General features: G+C 29.5%; 1 protein-coding gene and 1 long non-coding RNA gene across 4 annotated transcripts; one reads left to right on the plus strand and one right to left on the minus strand.

The window, feature by feature from the left end:
- Positions 1-10666: 10666 nt before the first annotated feature.
- LOC124898663 lies at positions 10667-13115 on the plus strand. Its single transcript, XR_007055375.1, has 3 exons — positions 10667-10767; positions 11300-11450; positions 12832-13115. It is a non-coding gene; the product is annotated as an uncharacterized LOC124898663 (long non-coding RNA).
- Positions 13116-13215: 100 nt separating this feature from the next.
- On the minus strand, positions 13216-21723 carry LOC107870114. Of its 3 annotated transcripts, none has more exons than XM_016716533.2 (5): positions 21069-21723; positions 14905-15123; positions 14253-14348; positions 14025-14129; positions 13216-13770 (listed from the first exon to the last, which is right to left on the minus strand). In XM_016716533.2, exons 1-5 carry the CDS (start codon positions 21126-21128, stop codon positions 13585-13587), a joined length of 666 nt encoding a protein of 221 aa, XP_016572019.1. In that variant the 5' UTR covers positions 21129-21723; the 3' UTR covers positions 13216-13584. The 3 variants fall into 3 exon arrangements, with proteins under 3 accessions (XP_016572019.1, XP_016572018.1, XP_016572017.1); XM_016716532.2 differs by lacking the exon at positions 21069-21723 and adding an exon at positions 17213-18271 and having other exon boundaries at positions 14956-15123; XM_016716531.2 differs by lacking the exon at positions 21069-21723 and adding an exon at positions 17213-18125.
- Between the last annotated feature and the right edge of the window lie 4033 nt (positions 21724-25756).

The raw sequence follows: 25756 nt of genomic DNA on the forward strand, positions 1-25756 counted from the left end.
CACTAATTTTCCAAGAAAACCATACTATATAACACCCTTTGAACAATAAAAACACAAAGGGTAACTAAAACATCATAGAACTAATCAAAAACATCATAGGATTAATCAAAAAAGATGTTTTTTGTTTAAAAAAAAGGTTCAGGTGAAAGAGAAAGATTATAACCTTTTTGTCTTCTGTTTTAACACAGAGAGCAGAGAGAGAGTGAACAATAATTTTGCCTTGTGTCTTGTGCTGATTGAGCAAAAAAAGAATTTGGGAGTTCATAGGATTTTGGGAATTTATTACTTGCTTATATATAGTCAAGGGAGGACTCAAAAATATGTGAGAAAATTTAACCGCAATCGGTGTATACATCTAATTAATCATAATTAAATAATTAAATAAATTAAAATATATATTAATTAATTATGATTAAATAACATAAATTATAAATTCAGATATATAACATACATATACCGACTTGATGAATACACCAAACTCATATAATTTATGATAATTAAGTGATTAAATAAATTTTTCATGGTTAAGTGATTAAATGAATTAGTAAAATATATATTAATTGATTACGATTAAGCAACATAAACTTTAAATTCAAACACATGACATGTATATATCGACTTAGTGTATACACCAAAATCATGCAATTTACCATGTTAAAGTGATTAAATAAATTTATTATACTTAAGTAATTAAATGAAATAATAAATGTTAATTAATCATGATTAAGTAACATAAACTCTAAATTCAAACACATGACATGCATATATCGGTTTCGTATGTACATCAAACTCATGTCATTTACCATGGTTAAGTGATTGAATAAATTTACTATAGTTAAGTGATTAAATGAATTAAAATACATATTAACTCTTTTTTTTTTATTTCTCATCTGGTGTTCGGTACCTACATTGGAGCCCGACTAATCATTATTAAGCAACATAAATTTTAAATTCAAACACATGGTATGTATATATCGGCTTGGTGTATACATCAAACTCATGCAATTTAGTGATTAAATAAATTTATCATGGTTAAGTAATTAAATGAACTAAAACACATATTAATTAATTATAATTAAATAATATAAACTCTAAATTCAAAGACATAAATTGCATATATCTACTTGGTATATACATTGAATGTAGGTAAAAAAAAATTCCAAAAATAGATTAAAAAGATTGTCTAATTATAATGTCATTGCTTACCAAAGCATAGTCATAAATTTTTCCATTTCTATTATTTAAATTTAAATGAGCTGATTTTTATGTTGTAATAATTTAATTTTTAATTTTTAATTTTTAATTTTTAATTTTTGCTTATCTGTAATTGAATTTATGTTTGATGAGGCATAAGCTTTTCTAAAAATTAAAGTTATAGTTGAATATAACTATGATATAATTGCTTAGCATATTATGAAATAAAATGCATAATAAATTTTTTTCGTTTTATTTCCCTTCTTTAAATGAACTTATCTTTACCTTATAAATAGATTAATTTTTAATTTTTACCGATTAAATACGCAATAAGGAATAAGTTTTTTTAAACTGAAGTTATGTTCAAATATAATTAATAATTGTGATGTGATTGCTTAGCATATTATAGTCGTGTCATAAATTTCACATTTTGTTCTAGAAAGGGTTGAATTTTATTTTATAAATATGTTAGTTTTAATTTTTTGTAGTATTGAACTTGTGCTCAATAAAGTATATAGTTTTTCATAAATTGAAGTTATATGATATATTTGCTTAGTATAACATAGACGTGTTATAAAATTTCATGTTTTGTTCTTTAAATAAGCTGAACCTCATCTCATAAAATGATTGTTTTATTTTTATTCTTTAAACGTTTTATCATTTAATCAGGTTGATTTTTTATTTTTATTCTTTAAATAGATTAGTTTTAAATTTTTATCCATTAACAATTAAATTTATTACGAGAAATATAACGAAAGACCCGCACAAAATATAAACACAAAAGTGCAAGTGGTTCATATAATTTAAATCTTTGAGGGTTAATGATGCATGAATTTAAATTCAATGAATCTAATTATTTGTTTTTCTTCATTTAAATATCAATTATTTCACTTGAATGCTTCATGAAAGAGAATTCTATCAATTAATTTTTTACAAATTTTCAAAGTAGAAGAGATTGAATTTATTTGCAGTAAGATTTAACCTCTGTGACATATGCTTTGAGTCATGCATTACATCACTAATGAGTTTATTAAAAAAAATAATTACTTATTAAATTATGTCCCAACTCCCAATCGACACAATTAAATTTATGTTGATTAGGACATAAGTAGCTTAGAAACTAAAGTTATGTCTAAATATAACTTATATGATATTTGTTGAGTGTGCGAATCAAAGTTTTACATTGGTAGCTGAGGAGATTGGGCCGACTGAGCCCAATAATCAGTATCAGAGCTCAGGTTCGGCGAGATGAGTATGGAGATGTGATGGAGTGGTGTGTAGTGCTTGATTTACTTACCCCTGTGAGTTTGGAGATGCACACACAAAAAGTAGTTATGGGCTCCAATTGTCATAACTACTGAAACGATATGGATAGCATACAATATTGTGAATCTCGAAAATTGATTCGTGGATCATGGTGATGGGCCACACTTAGTTCGAGCGGTGAGGTTATTGGGTGTGGGTAGCGCACAATACATCTCAACATTTCAAATAATGTTATCAGTTATTTCAAATAAAAAATAAGATAGTTGATCGATGAAATATCTCAATCTATGAATATTTTTATCTTTTCGTCCCAACAACCGACTGACCTCTAAATTCTTTTTGCCTTTCAGGGGGACTGAATCTTAACTAACTGACGCATTATAATATCAGTCTTCAGACTTAGTCAGAATAAAATCCAAAATAAATGAAGATTGAGTTGACTGACATACCACATCTAATAACTCAGCTTACATAATAATTAGGTGATACTATTTAGAGTAAATACATAATTACCCCTTGATGTTGGTCGAGATTTTCAAAAAGACACTTAAACTTTGAATTCGACCTATTACCCCATGATTCTTACTTAATTCATTTCAAATACACAATTTTTCGCTGAATCTCAGTCACAACAAAGAGAGTGAACACACGCACCAATTAGGTGCGGCCACGTGTTAAATATATTTAATTTCATATTTTATTTTACTTTTTAATAAATCTTTCCTTTTTATTTAATCTATCACCCACCCCCCCCCCCCTTCCCCCCCCCCCCCCCCCCAGCCCCCCCCCCCCCCTCCCCCCCCCACTCCGTCAAAATCTTTCTTTCCGTTCATTTTTTTTTTGTTCAAATCAATTCAAAAATTTGTTTTATGATTGAATTGAATTTTAAGAATAGTTAAATGATTGAATTGAGTTTTAAAGATGGTTAAATGAGCTTTAATGGAGTTTTAATGATATATATTTTTTAAAAAAAAGCTTTAATGGAGCTTTAATGGAGGAGCTTTAATGGTGTTGAACAAGATATTGTGTTGAAGAAGACACTGTGTTGAGTTTTAATGGAGTTTTAATGATATTTAAAAAAAAAAGCTTCAATGAAGCTTTACTGGTATTGAAGAAGAAAGGGTGGGTGTGGGGGGTGGGGGTGGGAGAGGGGGGTACCTAGTAATTTAAAAAAAAAAAAAATATTAATTTTTTCTTTTTTAAAAATATAAATTATATATTAATTATTTACACGTGACAACTTTTTATTGGTCAAAAAGGTCAATTTTGAGTCCCTTCGAGCGCCAGTGGCGCGTGTATACACGCAGGGGTCCAAAATGGTATATTTGAAACGGAATAAAGAAGAATCGTGGGGCAATAGGTCGAAGCTAAAGTTTAGGTATCTTTTTAAAAATTTCGGACAACATAAGGGGTTAATTATATATCTACTCTACCATTTAATAATAAGGAAAATATCTTTTGGCCATAAAATTTGGCCATAATTTGACCATAATAGTAATAAATTTTATTCACACTATAAATTAATTTTCTTTTGGACATTGTTGTCCCTTTCATCTTAAATTTAAAATTCTTTCATTAATTATTTTACTACACTTTCCCAATACATTGAAAACTATCTCAATACATGAGAATGAACAAATTAACATAATTTTCATAAATATGATTGCATACTACTTATTGCTTGAAAATAATAGTCTAGGATAAAAATAATAATTTAAAATTAATTAATTATGTTCTCATATATCCAAAATCAGTGTGACCAAAGTAGTATTATCTGAAATTTTTAATTTAACATTATATATTTATGTACCATATCTACTTAATTATACGTTTTATCATATAAATAATTCTTATTTTTTTAATCTTTAATATAAATAAAAATCGAACAACATATTTAAATTGTTTTAAAATATAATTAAAAAAATTCTATAACGATTGTCTAAATTCAAAATTCTTTAGACATGATAGATATTAGGGAAAAGGCTCAAATATGCCACTGAACTATCAGAAATGGCTCATTTATGTCATCCGTTAAAAGTTGGACTCATTTATGTCATCACCATTACAAAACTGTCTCATCCATGCCATTACTTTTTAACAGCCGGTTACAAAACTGGCTCATCCATGCCATTACTTTTTAACAGCAGATTTTTAAAAACAGCCTTGCCACGTGGCAACTTATTAGAGGGCCACATCATTTTTATTTTATTTTTTATTTTTTAAAAAAAAATAATTTTCTTTTTAATTTTTTTTTATCCATTAAAAAGAATTCACCCAATTTTTTGATCCATTAAAAATTAATTTGATCTATGATTTTAAAATTTGATTAATTTTTCATAATCAAACAAATATTTAAAGATTTTTTGTTTTTTAAATCTACTACTAAAATTTATAGCCAAACGCTATTCTAATTAAGCATATAGTGTGTCTTAGCATACATGAAATATTTTGTCAGTCGAATATAAGTAATTTTTTAGTTTTTTATTTTTTTATTAAGCATAGAATGACATCATCAGCATTAGGGGCGGCTCAAGCAAATTTATGGCCTAAGGCAAAAATCAAACGGAGGCCTTGCGTTTTATTTTTTTATATAGAATTTTTCTTTTTTCTATAAATAATATTTAATATATTTCTTAAAATTTGTAATTTATTATTACTAAACAAAAATAGGCCCCTCAAATTTTGGGATCTTAGGCGACCGTCTTTTCTCCTAAAGGGTTGAGCCACCCCTAATCAGCATTCAACATTTGTATGTAACACTTTATGCATCATCATTTATCATTGTAAAAACAGGAAGACGACAACATGCCACATATATAGTATACGTAGAGTTGGCAAATGAGAAGCTAACTATTAATAATATAATAATAATATTTGATGTTTATATATCCCTTCAGTTTCAACTGAAAAATGACAAAAGTTTTAGTTAACGTTAATCTTTTTAAAAATTAAATAAATAAAGTGATAAAAAGCATGGAGTGTATACTCTCTCCGTTCCCTTTTAGTTACTCGCCCGTCAATTAAAATAGCTATTTTATTATAATATATTTATTAAATGATGTTTACTATTGTATCTGAAATTAGTTTGAAGAAAAAAATAATTAATGTTAAAGGTAAAATATGAAAACAACTTAATATGTCAAAAATGACAAAAAAAAAAATCGAACAAGAATGTTTTAAGAATATATTCATGAAAAATTAATCAAATTTTAAAAGCATAGATCAAACTAATTTTCAATGGATCAAAAAGTTGCGTGGATTCTTTTTAATGGATCAAAAAAAAATATTTTTTTTAAAATAAATTAATAAAAAATAAAAAATGGCGTGACCCTCTAATAAGCTGCCACGTGGCAAGACTGTTTTTAAAAACCATCTATTAAAAAGTAATGGCATGGATGGGCCGGTTTTATAACGGCGATGGCATGAATGAGCCCAACTTTTAACGGATAACATAAATGAGTCATTTCTGATAGTTCAATGACATATTTAAGCCTTTTCCCTAAATATTAACACATTATAAAAATCATAGAGTTCATAATTGTTGGCCCTAGTAAACATCAATCCAAAATAAGCACTCGTTATAGCTATTAAGGTAACCATTGTCATAATTTCTTAGTACTCTAAATAAAAATTAGCTATGTCCACATTTAAATGTTTTTACATTTCTTAATAACCTGGAGTAGAAATATTGATTTATTACAATATTTTATTTAAAATAATTTATTACAGCTGCAAGCTGAGGTTACTATTGCTAAATTAACTTTTATCGTGAAAATAATTTTTTCACTTACACTAGGCATGTTATAGGTGAAAATTAAAAAGAATTGAAAAATTGTATAACTAAAATTAAAGATATCACCTAACATTGATTCTATCACATAAAATTCAAACATAAACGTCATTTAACTTTAAAAATTAATATATTTGTGACATACAAAATATTCTATCTTTAAAGTTTAGAACACAAAAATTATTTGATCACATTTTTGTGTACTATTTAGAAAATAACAAATTAAAGGACATATAAAAAACAAATATAAATATTTAATAAAATTACTTAATTAACGGACATATTAAAAACAAATATTAATAAATAGAACTTAAGTTTATTAATTTTTATATTTGTTATTAATATTTCCTTTAATTAAGCAATTTTATTAATTATTACATTTCAAATAAATTTAAATTTTATTTAAATATAATTTGAAAATATTTCAATGTCGATAGTCACAATTCAAAATACTTTAAATATGGTAAATATCGATATATTATAAAAATTATATTTTAATAGAAGAAAAATATTATAAATCACAATAATTAAAAATTTAAATTATTTTAATGATTGATTATCTAAATTATATCTATATCACATAAATTAAGACAAGAAATAGCACTGGCTTGTTGATGTCTAGTATCTATATAAATTGAAATTTTACAAATAAATTACGTCAAATTTCTATATTATAGATGCAACGGTTTCGACATGCTTGTCAATTGCTTTAATAAATGATTTTACTATATCACCCCTAATTAGTTATTATGAATATTTATGTATTAAAAAATTAATAATATTTAATTTAAAAATAAATATTTATGATATGTCTGCTTCAACCATCATTTTACTAAGTATCACCCTTAATTAATTATTATAAGTCTAAATATTAAAAAGTTAACAATATTTAATTAAAAAAAGATAAATTAGACATAAAATAATAAATTAACCCTTGATATTTTAAATTAACTCGACGTCTTATATTAGACCCACTTAAATTTTTTGCAATTTCGACATACTTGTCAGCTGCTTCAACCGTGATTTTACTATGTTGCCCCTAATTAATTATTATAAGTTATTTATGTATTAAAAAATTAATAATATTTAATTAAAAAAATAAACATTTATGACATGTCTGCTTTAGCTGCTTCAACCTTCATTTTGCTAAATATCACTCCTAATTAATTATTATAAGTCATCTAAGTATGAAAATGTTAATAATATTTAACATAAAAGTAAAATAGATTTAAAATGATAAATTAACTCTTAATGATTTAAATTAACTTGAGGTCTTATATTCCTACTTAAATTTTTTTCATAAATAATTTTTATAGTAATTTTGTTATATCACTTTTAATTAGTTGTTGTAAGTCATTTAAGAAATGTCTGCTTCGTTTCTTCAATTATAATTTTACTATATTACCCTTAATTAATTATTATTGTCATTTAAGTATTGTGCCACTTAAATAGATATTTGTAATTTATTTATTTCACTTATAAAGGATGATAAACAGACAACATTAATGTTGTAGTCTTACAAATCTATGTAAGTCAAATTGATTACTTAAGAATCATTACTTATATATTTGAAACGATTTTTTACTCTAAATAAATAATTTTATTAATTATTATATTTAAATAAATTTAAATAAATTTTTAAATGTAATTCAAAAATATTTCAAACGTTAAAGTCAAAATTCAAAACACTTTAGATATGATAGACACTGTCACACGTCAAACCCCATATAATTCAGATGAGTCTACTCTAGCTAACAACAACCAAAAAGAATCGCACTATAATAATGTAATCTTACACTCCAAATTTACACCGATTTGATAACTTACAATTATTTTTTATATTTGTTATTAATATGGCCTTTAATTAAGTAATTTTACTCATTAATATGTTTAAATATGATCACTAATTAAGTAATTGATATGACCTAGTTTTCTACTGAAAAGAAACTCTAACCAAAATTAATTTGATTTAGTTTTAACTACAAAAGGTCAAACTCGAAATCAACCCGACATTATATTTATTCATTTTTTTTTGCAAATATTTGTACATAAAATATCTATTTTAATGTAATTATACATACTTTTTAAATTTCATTTTTACATATTATTTTAGGCTTGAATTTAAAATAAATTTATACAGTCTACAGATGTTAGTAATTCAAATAAAGCAGAAATCAAAAATAAAACAATATTAATATCAACAAATGAAATTCAATTCAACACAAAAATGATAATAGTGTTAGATGTCAATTCTCTTGTTTGCATTGGTTTAGTTAATTAAAATATTTAATTTATTTTTATGTTTTTAATAATTAGTGATGTAACTAATTAATATTCATGAAAATTCTACCTAATTGATCTTTTTTTAGTATATATTGGACCATTTTTTCACTTCCAAGTAGATCTGAATAAATTAAAATATATCAAAATTTTAAATGTTTTTAATTGTGAAGATAAAATATCATACAATATACATTAATAACTTAAATAGAAAATTAAAAATATTTAAAGTTATAGTAATAATTATTCTAATATGGTAGCTTTAACTCCGCATTCACAATAATAAGTGACAATGAAATTTTGTCTCAAAAAAGTGACAATGAAATTATTTAAGAAAAATAATTAATAATTAATTGATATAGCAATCAAATTAGAAAACTTAATTTTTTAAAAAGAAAAAAGAATAGAAATTTCATTATTGCATCCCAATCGGAGAATGCACAAGAGAGTAATAAACCCTTAATGTTCTTAGTTGTTAAAGAATTAATGTTGCACTTGACTCTTTCAATTTTGGAAATAACAAAAGATTTATTATTATTTTTAAAAGAAAAGGCTATTAAAATCTTTTCACAATTATGATCAAATAATTATGATCAATTAACACTATCCTAATAATAAAACATTTTGATGACTTACAAAATCCAAAATTCTTCTTGTCAAATAATTACAAAGTCATTGAATATAATAGTTGGAAATTTTGACTTTAAATGAGGGCCCTTACTCTATAGAATATATTGGTAAAGTTTTGACTTTGAAGTCATTTAATATAATGACAAAGGAGATATACTAAAAATACAAATTATTAATATACAAGATAATAGCAACAATAATATATTTAATATAATAAAACAAACTAAGATTTAGGGAGGACAGAGTGTACGTAAACTGTACGTCTATCTCAAAGGTGAGATAACCTCTGACTCAAGATAAAAATAATCTGAAAAAGATATAATAGAAGTACAAACGATAATATATAAGTTGTATAAAAAATTCCAAATAATAAAATACGCCACTCGAAGTATGAGAAACGATAGATAGCAACAGGGGCGGATCTATGTACAACTGTGGGTTGCCACGACACCCATATGTCTCGGTCGAAACAGGAATCTAGTAGGAATCAAACCTTGGCACTCGAAACTTAGATCCTACTCCGGATAGTAACAGAAATTGAAGAACAAAAAATTACAAAAGTAGTTCTACGACTACTTGTAAGGACGGCGAGATAATGCACTTCTACCTAGCTACTAATTTCTTCTACCCTAATTTGTGTCCTTCAAACCTTTCTATTTACGATTATGTCCTCGATAAACTGCAATAAAATTATGTTTAGTTTAATCACCTCTCCCTATACTATATATGTAATATAATTTTTCGATCAATCAAACCTGGTTAATTAAATTTAACCAAAAAGATTAAAAATAGACAAAGACAGTAAGAATGTCCTTAAAATATTTTTTGAATTAGCTTTTTCGAATATTAATTTATGTCCGAAAAATAGAAAAGAAAAAGTCAATAAACCAGTCTTTAATTTAGTCAAATGTTAAATTATTTGTGATGGTGATGGGAATTAGAAACTATGAAAATTCATCATTCTTAGGTCATTATTAGTATGACCAAATAACTAATTTTGTGTTTAAAACCTCTCATTAAATTCTAAATATAAAATAAGTATTGTGATAAAGAGGCTAAATTGGTCCCTATACTATTTAAAATTGGGTAATTTTTACTCTTCGTTATACTCTTGGTCCTATATTATTTCTATTGTTAGGAAAATATTTACTTTTTTCGTGGACCCCCTAACAAAGTTTTAAAAATTAAAGGCAAAATTTTCTTAAAAATAAATTAAGATTGATTTTATGAATCCTCAGTAACTATTTACATGTTTTTTTTTTTATATATTATTATTATTATTATTATTATAAAATTGAAATATTATTATTATTATTATTATTATAAAATTGCTTATTTCTAAATATGTAGAAGCAAAAGAAAAGAGGATACCACTTTTTTGTTGACAAGTCTTGATTTTATTTTATTTTTACTTTTCCAACATTTCATGTTGAAACTACTTTAATTTACTATCACATTTAGTAAAGAATAGTATATAATATAATATAATACTACAACATCAAAGGCATTTTCTTTCTTCTTCATAATTACCACATTACAAGATAGTATAAAGTTCATATATATAGTGCTAAGTACAACCAAAGCAACACAAGGAACAACCATCAATGGTAAGAACATTGTATCTTAATTCTTTTTTATGTGTTATTTCATGAATTTCAATTTTTAATTCTCTTATAATATGTGTAATTGTAGTACTTTTTATTTCATTTTCAATGTCACCGCGAATCTAATTTTTTTTTTTTTTAAGAATATTTAGGAGTCATGTCAAAGAGATTTCAAAAACTTTGAATTTATGACGTCAAACAACTTTTAAATCTATCTTTTGCCATTATAAAGGAAACAAATAAAGTTTATATATGTATGTATATACACACATATACATTTGAAAATATTTGTTTTTACATATTTACATTGTATAGTTATATTTATTTATCATTTAAGGCATCTGTAATATTTGACGTATATACACAATATAATTTTATGATAAATCGTATTTAAACTGAATATCCTCGAGCGAATGTGGCTTTGCCTTTAGCCAGAAGAAATGGTTTCAGAATTTAAAGTTTATGAGTTAATAAATTACTTTTATTTTTATGATGATTGAAAGTGATTTTTTTTTTTTTGGGGGAATTTTTGTAGACAACATCAAAAAGAGTTGCAGAGAGGAAAGTGTCCAAGTTTGAAAAAAATATTACAAAAAGGGGAATATTGCAAAACCAAAAAGGCAACAAAGGAATTGATCCAATTCATATTTTTCTTGTCCTTTTTGCTGTTTTATTCATTGGATCTTGTAAGATAATTTCTTAATCCCTATAACAATTTTATTTCTATTATGTAGTCTTTATTTTTCTTATTAATTGAGTTTAATCATATTGTTAATCGGAGGGTATGAAGGGCACGAATTAGGACAGAAGGTCAATAGGGACTAGGGAGGTATGCAACGTATCGTTTTTCAACGAGATAGGCTTGGTCGTAGTTTGGAACACTGTATTAGTTTTCACTTTCTTATCGTAGTATTAGCATTATTCTCATAGTTTCTTGATTATCGGAGGGTATAGAGGTCACGAACTAAGACCTTCTTAATTAAGTTTAATTATATTGTTTATCGGAGGATATGGAGGACAAGAATTAGGACAGAAGGTCAATAGGGACTAGGGAGGTATGTGATGAATCGGTTTTCAACGCGATAGGTTTGGTCGTAGTTTGGAGCACTGTATCCGTTTTCACTTTCTTACCGTAGTACTAGCATTATTCTCACAGTTTCTTGATTATCGAAGGGTATGAAGGTCACGAATTAGGACATTCTTAATTGAGTGTAATCATATTGTTTATCGGAGGGTATGAAGGTCACGAATTAAGACAGATGGTTAGTAGAGACTAGGGAGGTATGTGATGTATCGATTTTCAACGAGATAGGCTTGGTCGTAGTTTGGAGCACTGTATCCGTTTTCACTTTCTTACCGTAGTATTAACATTATTCTCATAGTTTCTTGTCTTTAATTTTATGTTACCTTCGGCGTTTCTTGTGCTTCAATTATTGCATTATTTCATTGTTGTTACCTTAACGAGATAGGATAAGGTCTGCATATACCCTTCCCGAACCCCAACTTTGGGATTACGCTAGGTATATCATAATTAATTTGGATATTCCTACTCATTTTGTCGTGCTTACGCCCTTCTTTCCTTACCTAATGAAAGAGTCCACCGACAATCTTAGTAGTCTGAACTATGTCGTACAGGCTACATCGACACTATTTCCTGTTAGTTGTCACGTCTTCTTATATCAATAGTGTATATTATTTGTATATAAGACCGAGAAGATTGACTCAAGAACCAATTTCGTTCTGAGCTTCATTGTAGAATTTGGACCTAACCATTAAGTAAGATGCGATGGGAACTACGGAACTTGTGAACAATGAATCTTAATGATTCACTGGTCGGATTGGCAAAACGGACCAGAGATTAATTCATGTATGCTAAGAGATTAATTCATGTATTCTGAGATCTGAGAAATCACAAGTTAACCCTACAAATGAAATAGGGATTGAAAGAGTAAATATTCACCCGCGAAAACTTCTTTTATTGCAAAATTTAGGATAATACAATTAAAAAAAAACATATATTATAAACAATTTTTTTTTTTTTTTTTTAACTTTTGGTTATTTTGACAGTTATTTTCCAGGTTGTGAGGATGGCACTTAATGGTGGATTGCTACCAAGGTAGATGGAATATATGGAATACATAAATAAAACCAAATTCCAACTTTTCGACTTCTGTTTCAATTTACGTGTCTTACTTTTTTTTTTAATATATTTTTAATAAAAATATCGTCTTTCTATTCAATAACTTTTGGATTTCGCTGTTTTTATTTTACCTTTAATGGCACAGTCCCTTATATAAAACTGACATGACATGTATACGACCACTAAATTCGAGCGATATTTTTGGTGTGTTATACACAATTAGCTTAGGACCACGAGATTCGGAATTCTTCTCTACATTCTTAAACTTCATGACGAGACATATTAAGACACATGAAATGAAACAGAGGGAGTAAGAGGCAATGATCTAAACCCTTTAACTCTGCACCTCAGTCGTAAATAAGTTGGAGTTGGCTATATGAATAGTATTCACCGACCAATAACAACAACGACAACAACATATCCAATGTAATCCACAAAAGGAGTCTGGTGACCTTATCCCTATCTTGGAAGGTGAAGAGGTTGTTTTCGATAGACCCTCGGCTCAAGGAAAAGCATATCAAAGCGAATAGTTACTAACTAATACTTTTCACAGTGCTTTTTACATTGTATTTGAACTTTAGAGCAGGGAGGAGGGCGCTGGCGCGGCGCTTTTACTACGCTTTCACCACTTATGTTGTCCCATAAGCTATAAAGATGTTTGCTGAGGATCAAGAATAACCTTAGAACATGTTGTGGATCGATTTGCTTTCATCAGATCCACGAGCAGCGCCAGTTGAGTTGTCGGCTGCTTTTGAACATTGACAACAGCAGTCTGAACTTTTCGACGCTTTGCTTGCAAAAGAATTGTAGCTGTAACTAGTCTCATGGTACACTTGTATGCCATCTGGAGAATTGAACTCGAACTCCTAAACGAAATCACATTAGGCATTAAGATACTTTCGATAACCTTGATGGTTTACATGTATGCAATGTACATAGCGAAGAGTGAATCGCTAACTTGTAAATTTGAGTTTCAAAGTCATCTAATATCAAAAGGAATTTCCACGTGCTTGACTCATCGAATGAGGGGTATGCTGGAAACATAACTAAGTATACAAAATAAAAGTGTGATCGCTCTAACAGTTTAAGTTTTTAGACGAGAAACATCATTAACACTCACCTTGGACTTTGTCTTGGCAGAATAAGGCGTTAAGCACGGATTTAAGTCCATGAGAAGCATGTCATCTGGACTTCCGGGGGGAATTGTGTTCTCGGAACTGAATACCTAGAGGAAGACGAGGAACTTAGAGCAGAAAAACTGCAACATGTATCCAATTTTTACGCAAGATATCATTGATTGTCTGTTTACCGCTATCTTTGTTTCAGCATATCATTGAAACATACTAACCAGAGAATTCGCTGCTTCTTGATTGTATTCTGGTGACTTTCGCGAGCTATCAAGAGAATCATAACACCCTCGATGAGAGTATTTATCTGCTTTAACCTGTATGAAGAATATAAATCGGTCATTTTTCATATACTAATGCTGATCTTATAATAGACTGGAGATATTTGCTATCGGAAACAGCTTCTCTATCTCTACGAGGTAGGGGTAAGGTCTGCGTACATTCTACCCTCCCCAGACCCCACTTGTGGGATCGCATTGGTTTTTTTTTGTGTTGTTGTTGTAAAGAAAATGGAGTCTTATCAGCAACAAACCGACAAAACCCCCTGGCACAAGTTCAAGAAAACGGCTTCTCCTAAGCACTTATGGTCGCGTATTAACTAACAACAGTATACCCAGTGTAATGCGACAAGCGGGGTCTGGGGAGGATATAGCGTACGCAGACCTTGTACCTACATTAGGAGGTAGACAGGTTGTTTCCGATAGACCCCTAGGCTCAAGAAAAACGAAATAACAGATTACAGAAGTGAACAAATCATGACAAAGCATTCTGGAAAAGAAAGAGCAGTAACTACAATAAGATAGTGTGATAATCGAGGAACAAGAGATAGCAGATATATTAAGCGGACATAGGCGATAAATCTCTCAACGTTACCATGGCCATATCGTAGGTGAGGCACTGTATTTGTTCTGTAAGAGAAGTGACCTGATCTTGGAGACTTGGTATAAGCTGGTTTGCCTGTTTGAGTTCAGCGCGTTGCGTCTCCAAAAGTTCATGAAGTTGAAAACTCATATCATCTGGGAACAATACGGCATTCTTCAACGACTTTATCTCTTCCCTCTGCTTCAAACACACATCCTTTAACTTCTCAGCCTGTTACCATTCGTAAGTAAATCAGCGAATGAGTTATAATAGCATCGCATAATCTACATACCAGTGTAATCCCACAAGTGGAGTCTCGGAAGGATTGAGTGTACACAAACGTTACCCCTACCTCGTACATATAGAAAGGTTATTTCCGATAGACCCCCATCTCTCTTCCGATAGAGGATGTTCTTGAATTGTACAAGAACACTCTCTATACAAGGGGAGCTTTGGAGTAACTGGCAAAGTTGTTGCTATGTGACAAGGTGGTCACAGGTTAAGCCTTGGAAACAGCCTCCGGCAGAAATGCAAGGTAAGGCTGCGTACAATACACCCTTGTGGTGGGGCCCTTCCCCGCACCCTGCGCATAGCGGGAGCTTTAGTACACCGGGCTGTCCTTTTTATACAATTCAAGAGCACACTTCTATATTTTTAAAATAAGTTTCAACTGTTTCAAAAACACTTTAAAAGTACTTTTTAAAAGCCACTTTTTTCCAGCCAATTCAAACGGGCGCTGACTTTAGGTTGCAAGTTTGAAACTTTTGAATGAACTCGATAAATTACTAGCTCCGCCACCTCTCCTAGGCGAAAAACTAACACAAAAATGGATGCAAATTACACAATTCAAGAAAATACCGCTATGTTTTTCTCTTCAAGCATCAATTTAAGCTCATTAATTTGATTCACTTGCTCCTTATTCATGCTCGACAACTCCCTCTCACTTCTTAACACCAAACCTAAAGTAACTACTTAGTAAAATTCAACTGATTATATAAACTTTTGAACCCCCTCGACTTACATTTTGTCTGAACCTTTTGAATGGCCTCGTTAAAATTCCTGGCTCCACCACTGCTTAAGAATTAAACCAATTTTTTAGGGGTAAATCAAGACGAAAATGAATTCAAGGACGAACCCTAGCTTAAGCAAATTACACAATTCAAGAACACCTCAAAAACAACAACATACCCAGCGTAATCCCACAAGTGTAGTCTGGGGATAAAGTGTACGCAAACCTTACCAATATCTCAATAGATATACACAGATTGTTTCCGATAGACCCCCACCTATCTTAGAGGAAAAATTACAGATTCCGCGACTTACACCAGGTACCAAGTTGGAAACTTTTGAATGGCCTCGTTAAAATTCCTGGCTCCGTCACTGCTTAAGTACTAAATCATTTTTCTAGGGGGCAAATCAAGACTAAAATGGATTCTAATATGAACTCGAGTAATAAGCAAACTACACAATTCAAGAAAATACCTCTACGTTTTTCTCTTCAAGCATCCATTTGAGCTCATCAATTTGTTTCTCTTTCTCCTATTCATACTCAACAAAAAGTTTTTCTATTCCCTTTTAACTACTTATTCAAAATCAACTGATTACATAAACTTTTGAACCCCCTCGACTTACTCTATCATTAAGCAAGCTTGAACCCATGACCTTCTGGTCACACGACAACAACTTTACTAGTTACTCCAAGGCTCCCCTTCAACTATTACTAAACGTAATCATTTAAATAAACTTAGAATTATTCTTGAGCATATTAGCACAGCCAAAAACCAATAAAGGGGTTTAATTGTTGGAAAGTCATAGTCCAAAAATCAAATTTTTTGTTTATGTATAAACTTTTGAACCCCCTCGACTTACTTTGAGTCCTAAGTTTGAAACTTTTGAACGCCAACAACAACAACAACAACAACGTACCCAGCATAATCCCACAAGTGGTGTAGGGAAAGGATAGGATGTACGCAGACCTCAATTCGCCCTTTGTGGGGCAGAAACTTTTGAATGCCTCGTTAAAATTCCTGGCCCCGTCATTGCTTAAGTACTAAATCAAGTTTCTGGGGGGCAAATCAAGACTAAAATGGATTCTAATACGAACTCGAGTCCTAAGAAAATTCCACAATTCAAGAAAATACAACAACAACAACAACATACCCAGTATATTCCCACCAAGTGGGGTCTGGGGAGGGTAAGTGTACGCATTCCATACTGCTACCTCAAAGGTGAGATAGAGAGGATGTTTCCGATAGACCCCCGAACACAATTCAAGAAAATAACTCTAGCAATAAGCAAATTATACAATTCAAGAATGTACCTCTATGTTTTTCTGTTCAAGCATCTGTTTAAGCTCATTGATCTGCTTCTCTTGTTCCTTATTCATTGTCAACAATTCCCTTTCACTTCTCAATACTCTACCTAAACTCCTAGCATTCCCTTCAACTTCACTCAATCCCTCCTTCTTCGCCGCGTAATCGGCAGGAACAACCACCTTCACTTCACCCTTAGCCTTAGACTTATGCTCCACCAATTTCTTGACCAATGACCCCAACTTTTGTCGTGTCGTGGGGGGCTTGTGAGTGCGCGTGAGAGCGCGTGAAGTGCCACAACCATCGGCCGGGGAAGAGGGGTTGGATCTTGAGGAGTAATGGAGTGGATCTTTCGAAGAAATGGCATTGGCGTAGCGATAAGGTGGCTTGGATGAAGCCATTTTTGATGAGTTTGGAGTTGTCTGAATTCAAATATTTTTTTGGGAGGGAGGAAGAAGGTGCTTAGCTCAATATGTGTCTTTTTATTTTTATTTTTTTAGTTTATTAAATTTATTTAAATTTTGAAATGTGTGAGTTATACTAATCGCGTAAGATGAACGCATCCTACCTGTCAAATCAGGCGTAACATGTACGCTTTCTACTTATCAAATCGCACCACATGCACGAGTCTTATTTATCAAATCGCGTAGCTCATCCTACCTGTCAAATTGGGCGTAACATGTACGCTTTCTACTTATCGAATCGAGCGAGATGCACGCGTCCTAACTATCAATTCGCGTGAGGTGACACTCGTCATATCTGTCAAAATCGCGTGAGATTTGTCATATGGGTAGCATGTGTTACATATTAACTTAGATGAGGTCAAGTTAAAAAATAATTCATCCGTTTATTTTTACTCGTCATGTTATGCTTTTCGAGAGTCAAACTGCATGAACTTTAACTAATATTTTAAAACGTATTTTTTCATATTAATATAATTAAGAAGGATCGCAATATTTTTTGTATAATTTTCGAATATCTAAATTTAAAATATTAATTAATTTAGTTCAATTTAATTTAAAAGAAGTCAAATTAACTTTCATAAAATTTAGTTTATACTATAGTTTTTTCCTTCTTTTTTTTTTTTTTTTCTCAAATTGTGCATATCAAAGGAATTGGACATGTCTAGTAATCACTTTTTGCATTTTAAATTTAATCCTACTTGTACTTTTAATTGTATTCTTTATTTGTTTGTTTAGTTTATTATTTTAAAATTTCAGTCTGACATGTGAAACCCACATTCTTCTTTTGTAATCATAAAAAATGGCATATTTAAATTACATCTGCATTATATAATCAATGGTTTCAATTGATCTCAAATACATTTGTTTTTTTTTTTGAGGTTAAATTTAAACTAAACACTAAAATTAATATTTTATAGGATAATTGTTTTGAGAATTTTCTTTATCTTGAGATCGGAAACAACCTCTCTACTTCTTCGGAGGTAGCGGTATGAACTGCGTACATTTTACCCTCCTCGGACCCCACTTTGCGGGAATACACTGAGTTTTTTGTTGTTGTAATTATTTTGAGAATTATCACATAATACTCAGGATTTCTTTCCCTTTTTATATCAATTATTATTTAACCTTTTCCTACCATAATTTTTACTTCCTTATTTATCGAGCTTCATCTCCAGGTTAGATCTTGTACACGTCGTACACACGAGTGCCTATATGGATCTTTCAGTGAGTTGTGCCACATAAGCACTAAGGTTGTCAAAAATACAATTTTAATTAGTCCAGAAGAGTAATAGGACCCTCTTAAAGTTTCGTGTGTCTCATTCTTTTCGCGTATAATTCAAGGTAAAAATAAAATATATTTCTTTTATAAAGATTAGGTTGTGATTAAATAAGGGAAATTATTAAACCTAGTAGATATCTCAGCAGGACAACAAGAATACAATATTCTAGACTAGACATGTATACCACTATCCTTTTAAGTGAATTAATTATGTAAAAAATAGTTTTTATATTATCGATGCATATAATTTAAACTTTATATAGAATGGGTGAGATTTCTCTGCCTTTATTAGAGTCTCGTTCTCGATTAAGAGAACGGAGAGACTCGAATTAAAGAGAAAGTATCTCTTTATGGACCCTATGTGTCAGAAATTTGTACTCGTGGGATTAGTGAATTTCGAATACCAGATGGTTACGGAAAAAAAAGTCTTAACAATTTCTTACATCCAACCAAAGTATATGAAGGCAAAGATGAGAGAAATAAGTATATTTAAGCTAAGTCGTGCAAACTCTTCACTTTGATGTTTTATATTTATGTCAAATTCTTCAAAAATTAATACATTACTTCTGTAGAACGACTCGACATTAGTCAGTTGACATCAGTTTTGAAGAGTTCGAGCAACCTAGAAATTAAGGTGGTATAGGGAAACATAGAGTAGGAACAAGATGCAAACTACATCTTGTTTCACTCATATCAACATCTTCAATTTTCATTCCTTGTGGTAATTTCCAATCAAAATGATACAACAAAGATGCTAATGAAAGTTCCAAATTCAACATCCCAAATGAAATTCAATTGTTACGACACACTCCAACTTTATATGGGTCCTATTACCCAATTCCTGAACTCAGTTTTAACGTATTTTTATCACCCTTATGTGTTGGCGTAGCATTTTTATTGCATAAAATGGGGCCCACGTCAAAGGTGTCATGCTTGCCGGCTAAAAAGGTTGACAAAACATGTCATGTCAGCTAAAACGGATGACAAAAATACGCTAAAATTTAGTTCATGGAGTAATAGGAACCCCGCGAAGTTGGAGTATGTCGCAGCAAATTTGTGTAGGTCACTATCTTCTACTATTGGTTTCCCTTTTACTACATGTCTAACTTCTTGTTGTGCTTTCATTAGTATTTTTGAATTCTTGATCATCTCTGTCATTGCCCATTCTACTGAATTTGAAGCATTTTCACTTCCAGCTACAACCATTTCCTTTTGTTTAAAAGAGTTATGAAAGGTCTAGGGTCTTAAAAGTGTCAGTTTCAATTTATGTGACGTAGTTTGACCAGACACGCAGTTAAAGAAAAGAGAGTTATGAAAGGTCTAGGGTCTTAAACATGTCAGTTTCAATTTGTGTGACGTAGATTGACCAGACACGCAGTTAAAGAAAGAAAGAGTTATGAAAGGTGTGGGGTCTTAAACATGTCATAACATTTGCGTGGTTACAACAACTTGTCGTTAAAGGGTACAATCGAGATGTATAATGTTTTTCCTATTTGCAAAGGGTCTTTTTTGTGAAACAGATGGATAAGAAGTTTACCAAAGATAAGCAGACCTGTAAAACGTTTGATCTTAAACATGTTGTAACATAGTTTGACTGGACACGAAATTTAAGAAAGACAAAAAGACTACTGACATGACATTTGTGTGGCTTTAAGATATTGTTATCAAGGGTAAAACTGATCATGTTTAAGTTTAGTGCTTTCCAATTTGCGAAGGTTCATTTTCTTTGAAACGGACAAATATGGAACTTAAGAAAGATAGGAAGTGTTTTCAAATATGTAATCTTAAACCTGTCATAACATCGCATGACTATAACATCTTCTCGTTAAAGGCAAACATTTCCGATGCCCAAACAGGGTCATGCTTCTAGAAAAAGACTTAAAAAAAGGACAGCTCGGTGTACTAAAGCTTCCGTTATGCGCAGGAAGAGGGAAAGGGCCCCACCATAAAGGCATATTGTACGCAATCTTACCTTGCATTTCTGCTAAAGACTGTTTTCAAGACTTGAACCCGTGACCTCTTAGTCACATGGTAGCAACTTTACTGGTTACTCCAGAGACTAAAAAAGAAATGATGTCACATAAATTGAAACAGAGTGACGGAGTGATATGTTAAACTTACCAAGAGGATAGCCTTGATGTTGTCAATGGTCAAAGGCACTTCAAGTTCTCCATTTTCCATAATCCTAAGCAAAACATCAAGTAAATCTTCATGTTGTGGCTTGTTTATCTTGTTTCTTTCAATATGACATCCATTTCATGGAAAACTTTTCCTACCAAATGTGATTCTTGTAATTATGTCATGGTTTAAACCAAACAACATCTCAGCCAAGATGACCGGCTTGTCATCGCGGCTACATAAAGCCGCGATGGACCTGAGGAATAGAGTCAACTCCTCTCGCCTTGCTGCTGGCGCGGACGAGTTGACTCTGCTGGAGCTGTCTCAACTCCAGGATGCAAATTTTACGCAGTTGTCTCCCGTATGTACCGTAAGATGCAAATGCTATATCGGTATAACTGTAGCCCAAGATTCTCGGGGCTACGACTAGTTAAGGTGCGTTAGGGGACCATATTTTAAGGCTAAGTCCCTTAGTTTTTTGTGTGGTGTTGGAGTCATCAAATGGTTCAAAATGACAATAAAAGGCAATTTTGTTGGACCAAGTGGGAGATTTTTTTTTCTTGTTAAACAAACTCCATAGGTGTATGAAGATGAAGATTGTAAAAAAGATTATTGAAATTTGGATCATTTTCCATGTTTTCTATATGTTTTCTTGTATGTGAAATGAATTGAATATTTGTCACAATTGCATTGGTTATGTGCCTATTATAAAGACTACATTTACTTTTCTTGAACCACTCAATGCTATAATGTTCTGTCCTCAACCAGGAGTCTATCGGAAATAGTCTGTCTACTTTATCTGAGGTAGTGGTATGGACATCGTAACATTATCCTCCCCAGACCCCACTATGTGAGAATACACTGAACATGTTGTTGTTTTTGTTATTGTACTCAATGCCTGTAATGTGGAAAGTGAGTATTGACGTAAATAGTAAAGTTATTATGATGCAATCAGAAGTCGTGTTAATAGCCTATTTACGAACCGAAATTTAAAGTAAGATAATCTACGATAGATCCTTGTGGTCTAGTTCCTTTTCTCGGTGCTACCGAGCGTTTAGTGGTAAGTACCACTCTATTCTAGATGTCTCGAATTTGAGTGGTGAGTATGAAGTCGTCTTTATCGGGAGTTTTATAAGGAGTGCATACTCCCAAAGGAGATTTTAGATGCAAAATTAAATTAGTCGGTACCTCAAAACAGATGACGAATACTGGATAGAAAAGAAAAATACTTCCTCAATCTCATTTTATGAGGTATACTTTCGCTTTTAATCCGTTAAAAAAAGAATGTCATATTTCCTTATTTAATAACTTTTAAAAGTATGGTTACTCTTTTACCTTTATTGGTCTCACTTATAAGATTTTACTTAATTAAAAATAATATTATTATATTTTTTTAAATAAAGATAATTTTGATACACATCTTTTCTGAGACGAAAAGAATATTACTTTTTCCTTCATAAGCAAACCAATAAATTAGCAAAATATAATTGTTTGATGTGATGTTTATACATTAGAATTATTATATATAAAAATAGTACCTAATGCCACCATACATTTTAAAAAATAATATTATTTTCTTATTATTTTGTTCTAAAATAAATATAAGTATATTGGTGGGAATTTATTGAGTTTGTTGTTGTTGTAATTTATTCATGTTTATGCTTTATCTTTTGATACATAGATAGTCAATTTGGTGGTAAACAAATCTTAAATAGAGTTAGATTTAACACGCATAATCTTTACCTCATACACAAATTCAATTGTACGATTTTCAGGTAAATAATTAGATTTTAAAATTTTAAAGAATTTGACTTGAATTTCTCATTTGTGCTAATGACAGGATTTTATAACCGTATAAATATTTAAAATAACAAATTTAAAAGTTTTAAAATATTTAATTATTAATTTAGGTTAAATTAAGGTGTCTATTTATGTACAGGGGCGGACATACTATAGTAGATATCAATAGAAATCAACATTTTGATACAATGATTTCGATATTGTAGTATTTGATAATGAATGTGCTATGCATATTGAAATAATTTGACATTTGGTACAATATTTGATATTTATATATTTTTTTAAAATATATCAAAGCATATAGTTACATACCCAATTTATTTATATATTATTATGAAAGCAAAATTACATAAACACTTTTTTTAACTGGGCTTTAAATCACATCTATACCTCTAATTTTAGATGTGCACAAGTAGACATTTAAACATATATAACGTAGACACATGCGTCCTATATAACATAATATACATAAAACGTCATATAAGACACATAATTATTAATTTATAATATTGTAAAATATCAAAATCGAACTTTAAAATAACAAATAAAATGACCTACTTTATCCCATACCTTACTTTATATGTTCATTCTTCAAATTATTAGTAGCCGTTTGGCCATGAAAATTAAAATTTTTCGGGGTTGGAGTTAGAGTTGTGTTTGACCATGTCTTTTTTGAAATTTTTTTTTTTGACTTTTGAAAGAACTTTTTTAAATATGATTTTATGCCCTAACTTTTATAAACTATCAAAATCACCCAACTAAAAGTTACCTACTAATGGAAAAAGAACACAATTAGCCACTATTATAAAAATAATTACATATACATGGCAATATTTAATGAATTTCAATTATGACATATATAATATTTACATTAATAGCCGTTTTCCCATATTTGAAAATTTTAAATATGGATGTTATATTAACAGATCACTGCTTCCTGTTTTCTAGGTAACAAATATTATCTTTCAAGCAACTTTATTTTTTTTAGGAATTTATTTAATTTATTTCCTCCATTTTTCGTTCCTAAAAAATAGGAAATGATGAGTTGTTATTAAATTTTAGGGTGCCGCTAATTTATTTCTTTAATTTTCTTATACATGAAATATTTTACTGTGTGTGAATAAATTATTTCTATATAAACATGCTTTGCATATTTATGGTATATTATATCATATACCATAAATATATAAATATGCTTAGTATGTTTCTTTATACTTTGTATTTTATATATGTATGTATATGATATATACATGGTATAAACTTTATATATAACATACTTTGTATATTTATATTATAAATATGCTTAGTAAGTTTCTTAATACTTTGTATATTTATATATGTGTGTATATGGTATATACATGGTATAAACTTTATATATAACATACTTTGTATATTTCTATTATAAATATAATACTTTATATATTTATGGGTATAAATATAAGTTAGAAGTAAAATAATGTCTTAAATAAGGGAGAAAATTAAATAATGGATAAAAATAATGATGAGAGAGAAAAAGAGATATATATTAATTAAGATATTATTAAGTTTGAAATTATAATTATTTTATTCTTTAAACTTGCTATATACGCAATATTGAAAAAGTAATGTTATAAGGAGAGTTTTATGTAAAAATTTAAAAGACTGAGGTTATATGTAGAAATAATAAAAGTTGAAATTGGAGTTGAAAAATTGTAAAAACAGCAAAAACCTGTTTTCCCTTTTCAAAAAAAAATTTGGAATTATTTTCTGAATTTTCATGGCCAAACACCACAATTTTCAACTCCAAAAAAAATTTCTGAAAAAAAGGAAAAAATTTCCATGACCAAACGGGCCCTTAATATGGCACATTATATAACTATGAAAAATAATACATAATCTGTCTAAATATTATGGGTGTGGTTGATATGGAGGAGAATAATTTCGAAAAAATATTTTTTATTTTTTATATTTGATTGAACAAATTCTTTTTTAAAAAAAATCTCTAAAAAAAGGGTTCTTAAATAACGAAACATGATTTTGTTAATAGATTACGTATAAATATTTTTGAAATAATATTTTTTTTTATCTACTAAATACTAGAAAATATGTAAGAAACTAATTTGTTTTTCAAGAAAAAATATTTTTCTCAGTACAAAACACACCCTATACATAATATAGTACAATACATATAATATTCTCTTTGTTTCATTTTATTTGATCGTTGTTGACTAGACACGCCCCAGAGAAAACTTTAGTAAGAATGTATTCTACGATTAACCTCATTAATAATATTTTGAAACTCTAAATTTGACTATACTTTACTTTATATAGTTATTTAAGTATTAAGAGTAGAAAGAATAAAATATAATAAAATTATCTTAATCCCATAAATTGAACAAATAATTTGAAATAATTACTTTTAACACAACGATTAAGTTAAACGAAACAGAAGGAGTATACCAAAATATATTATCATTCAACATTAAGGGATAAATATATTATCATTCAACATTAAAGGATCGTTTGGTACATCATATAAGAAAAATAATTTCGAAATAAAGCTTGAAATCAGTGTTATTTCATATTTAACATGAAGTATTAACTAATCTCGAAATTATTTTATATCCATCATTTGTTTTAAAATGACAAAATTACTATAATACATAGAGTGACATAAAATAGTAGTTTTATAAAATATTTTATCTCGTTATTAGTTAATTTTGAAATTATTTTATATTCATCATTTGTTTTAAAATAACGAAATTACTATAATATATAGAGTGACATAAAATAATAATTTTATGAAATATTTTATCTCATTCGGTGTATCAAATGGCAATGATAACAATATTAGCAACCATCCAAATCCCTAAAGTAAAAAAATAAAAAAAAATACTTCCTCTGTTTGATGT

Source organism: Capsicum annuum, chromosome 5 (genome assembly GCF_002878395.1).
Source record: "Capsicum annuum cultivar UCD-10X-F1 chromosome 5, UCD10Xv1.1, whole genome shotgun sequence".
In the NCBI taxonomy this organism is placed as follows: Eukaryota; Viridiplantae; Streptophyta; class Magnoliopsida; order Solanales; family Solanaceae; genus Capsicum; species Capsicum annuum.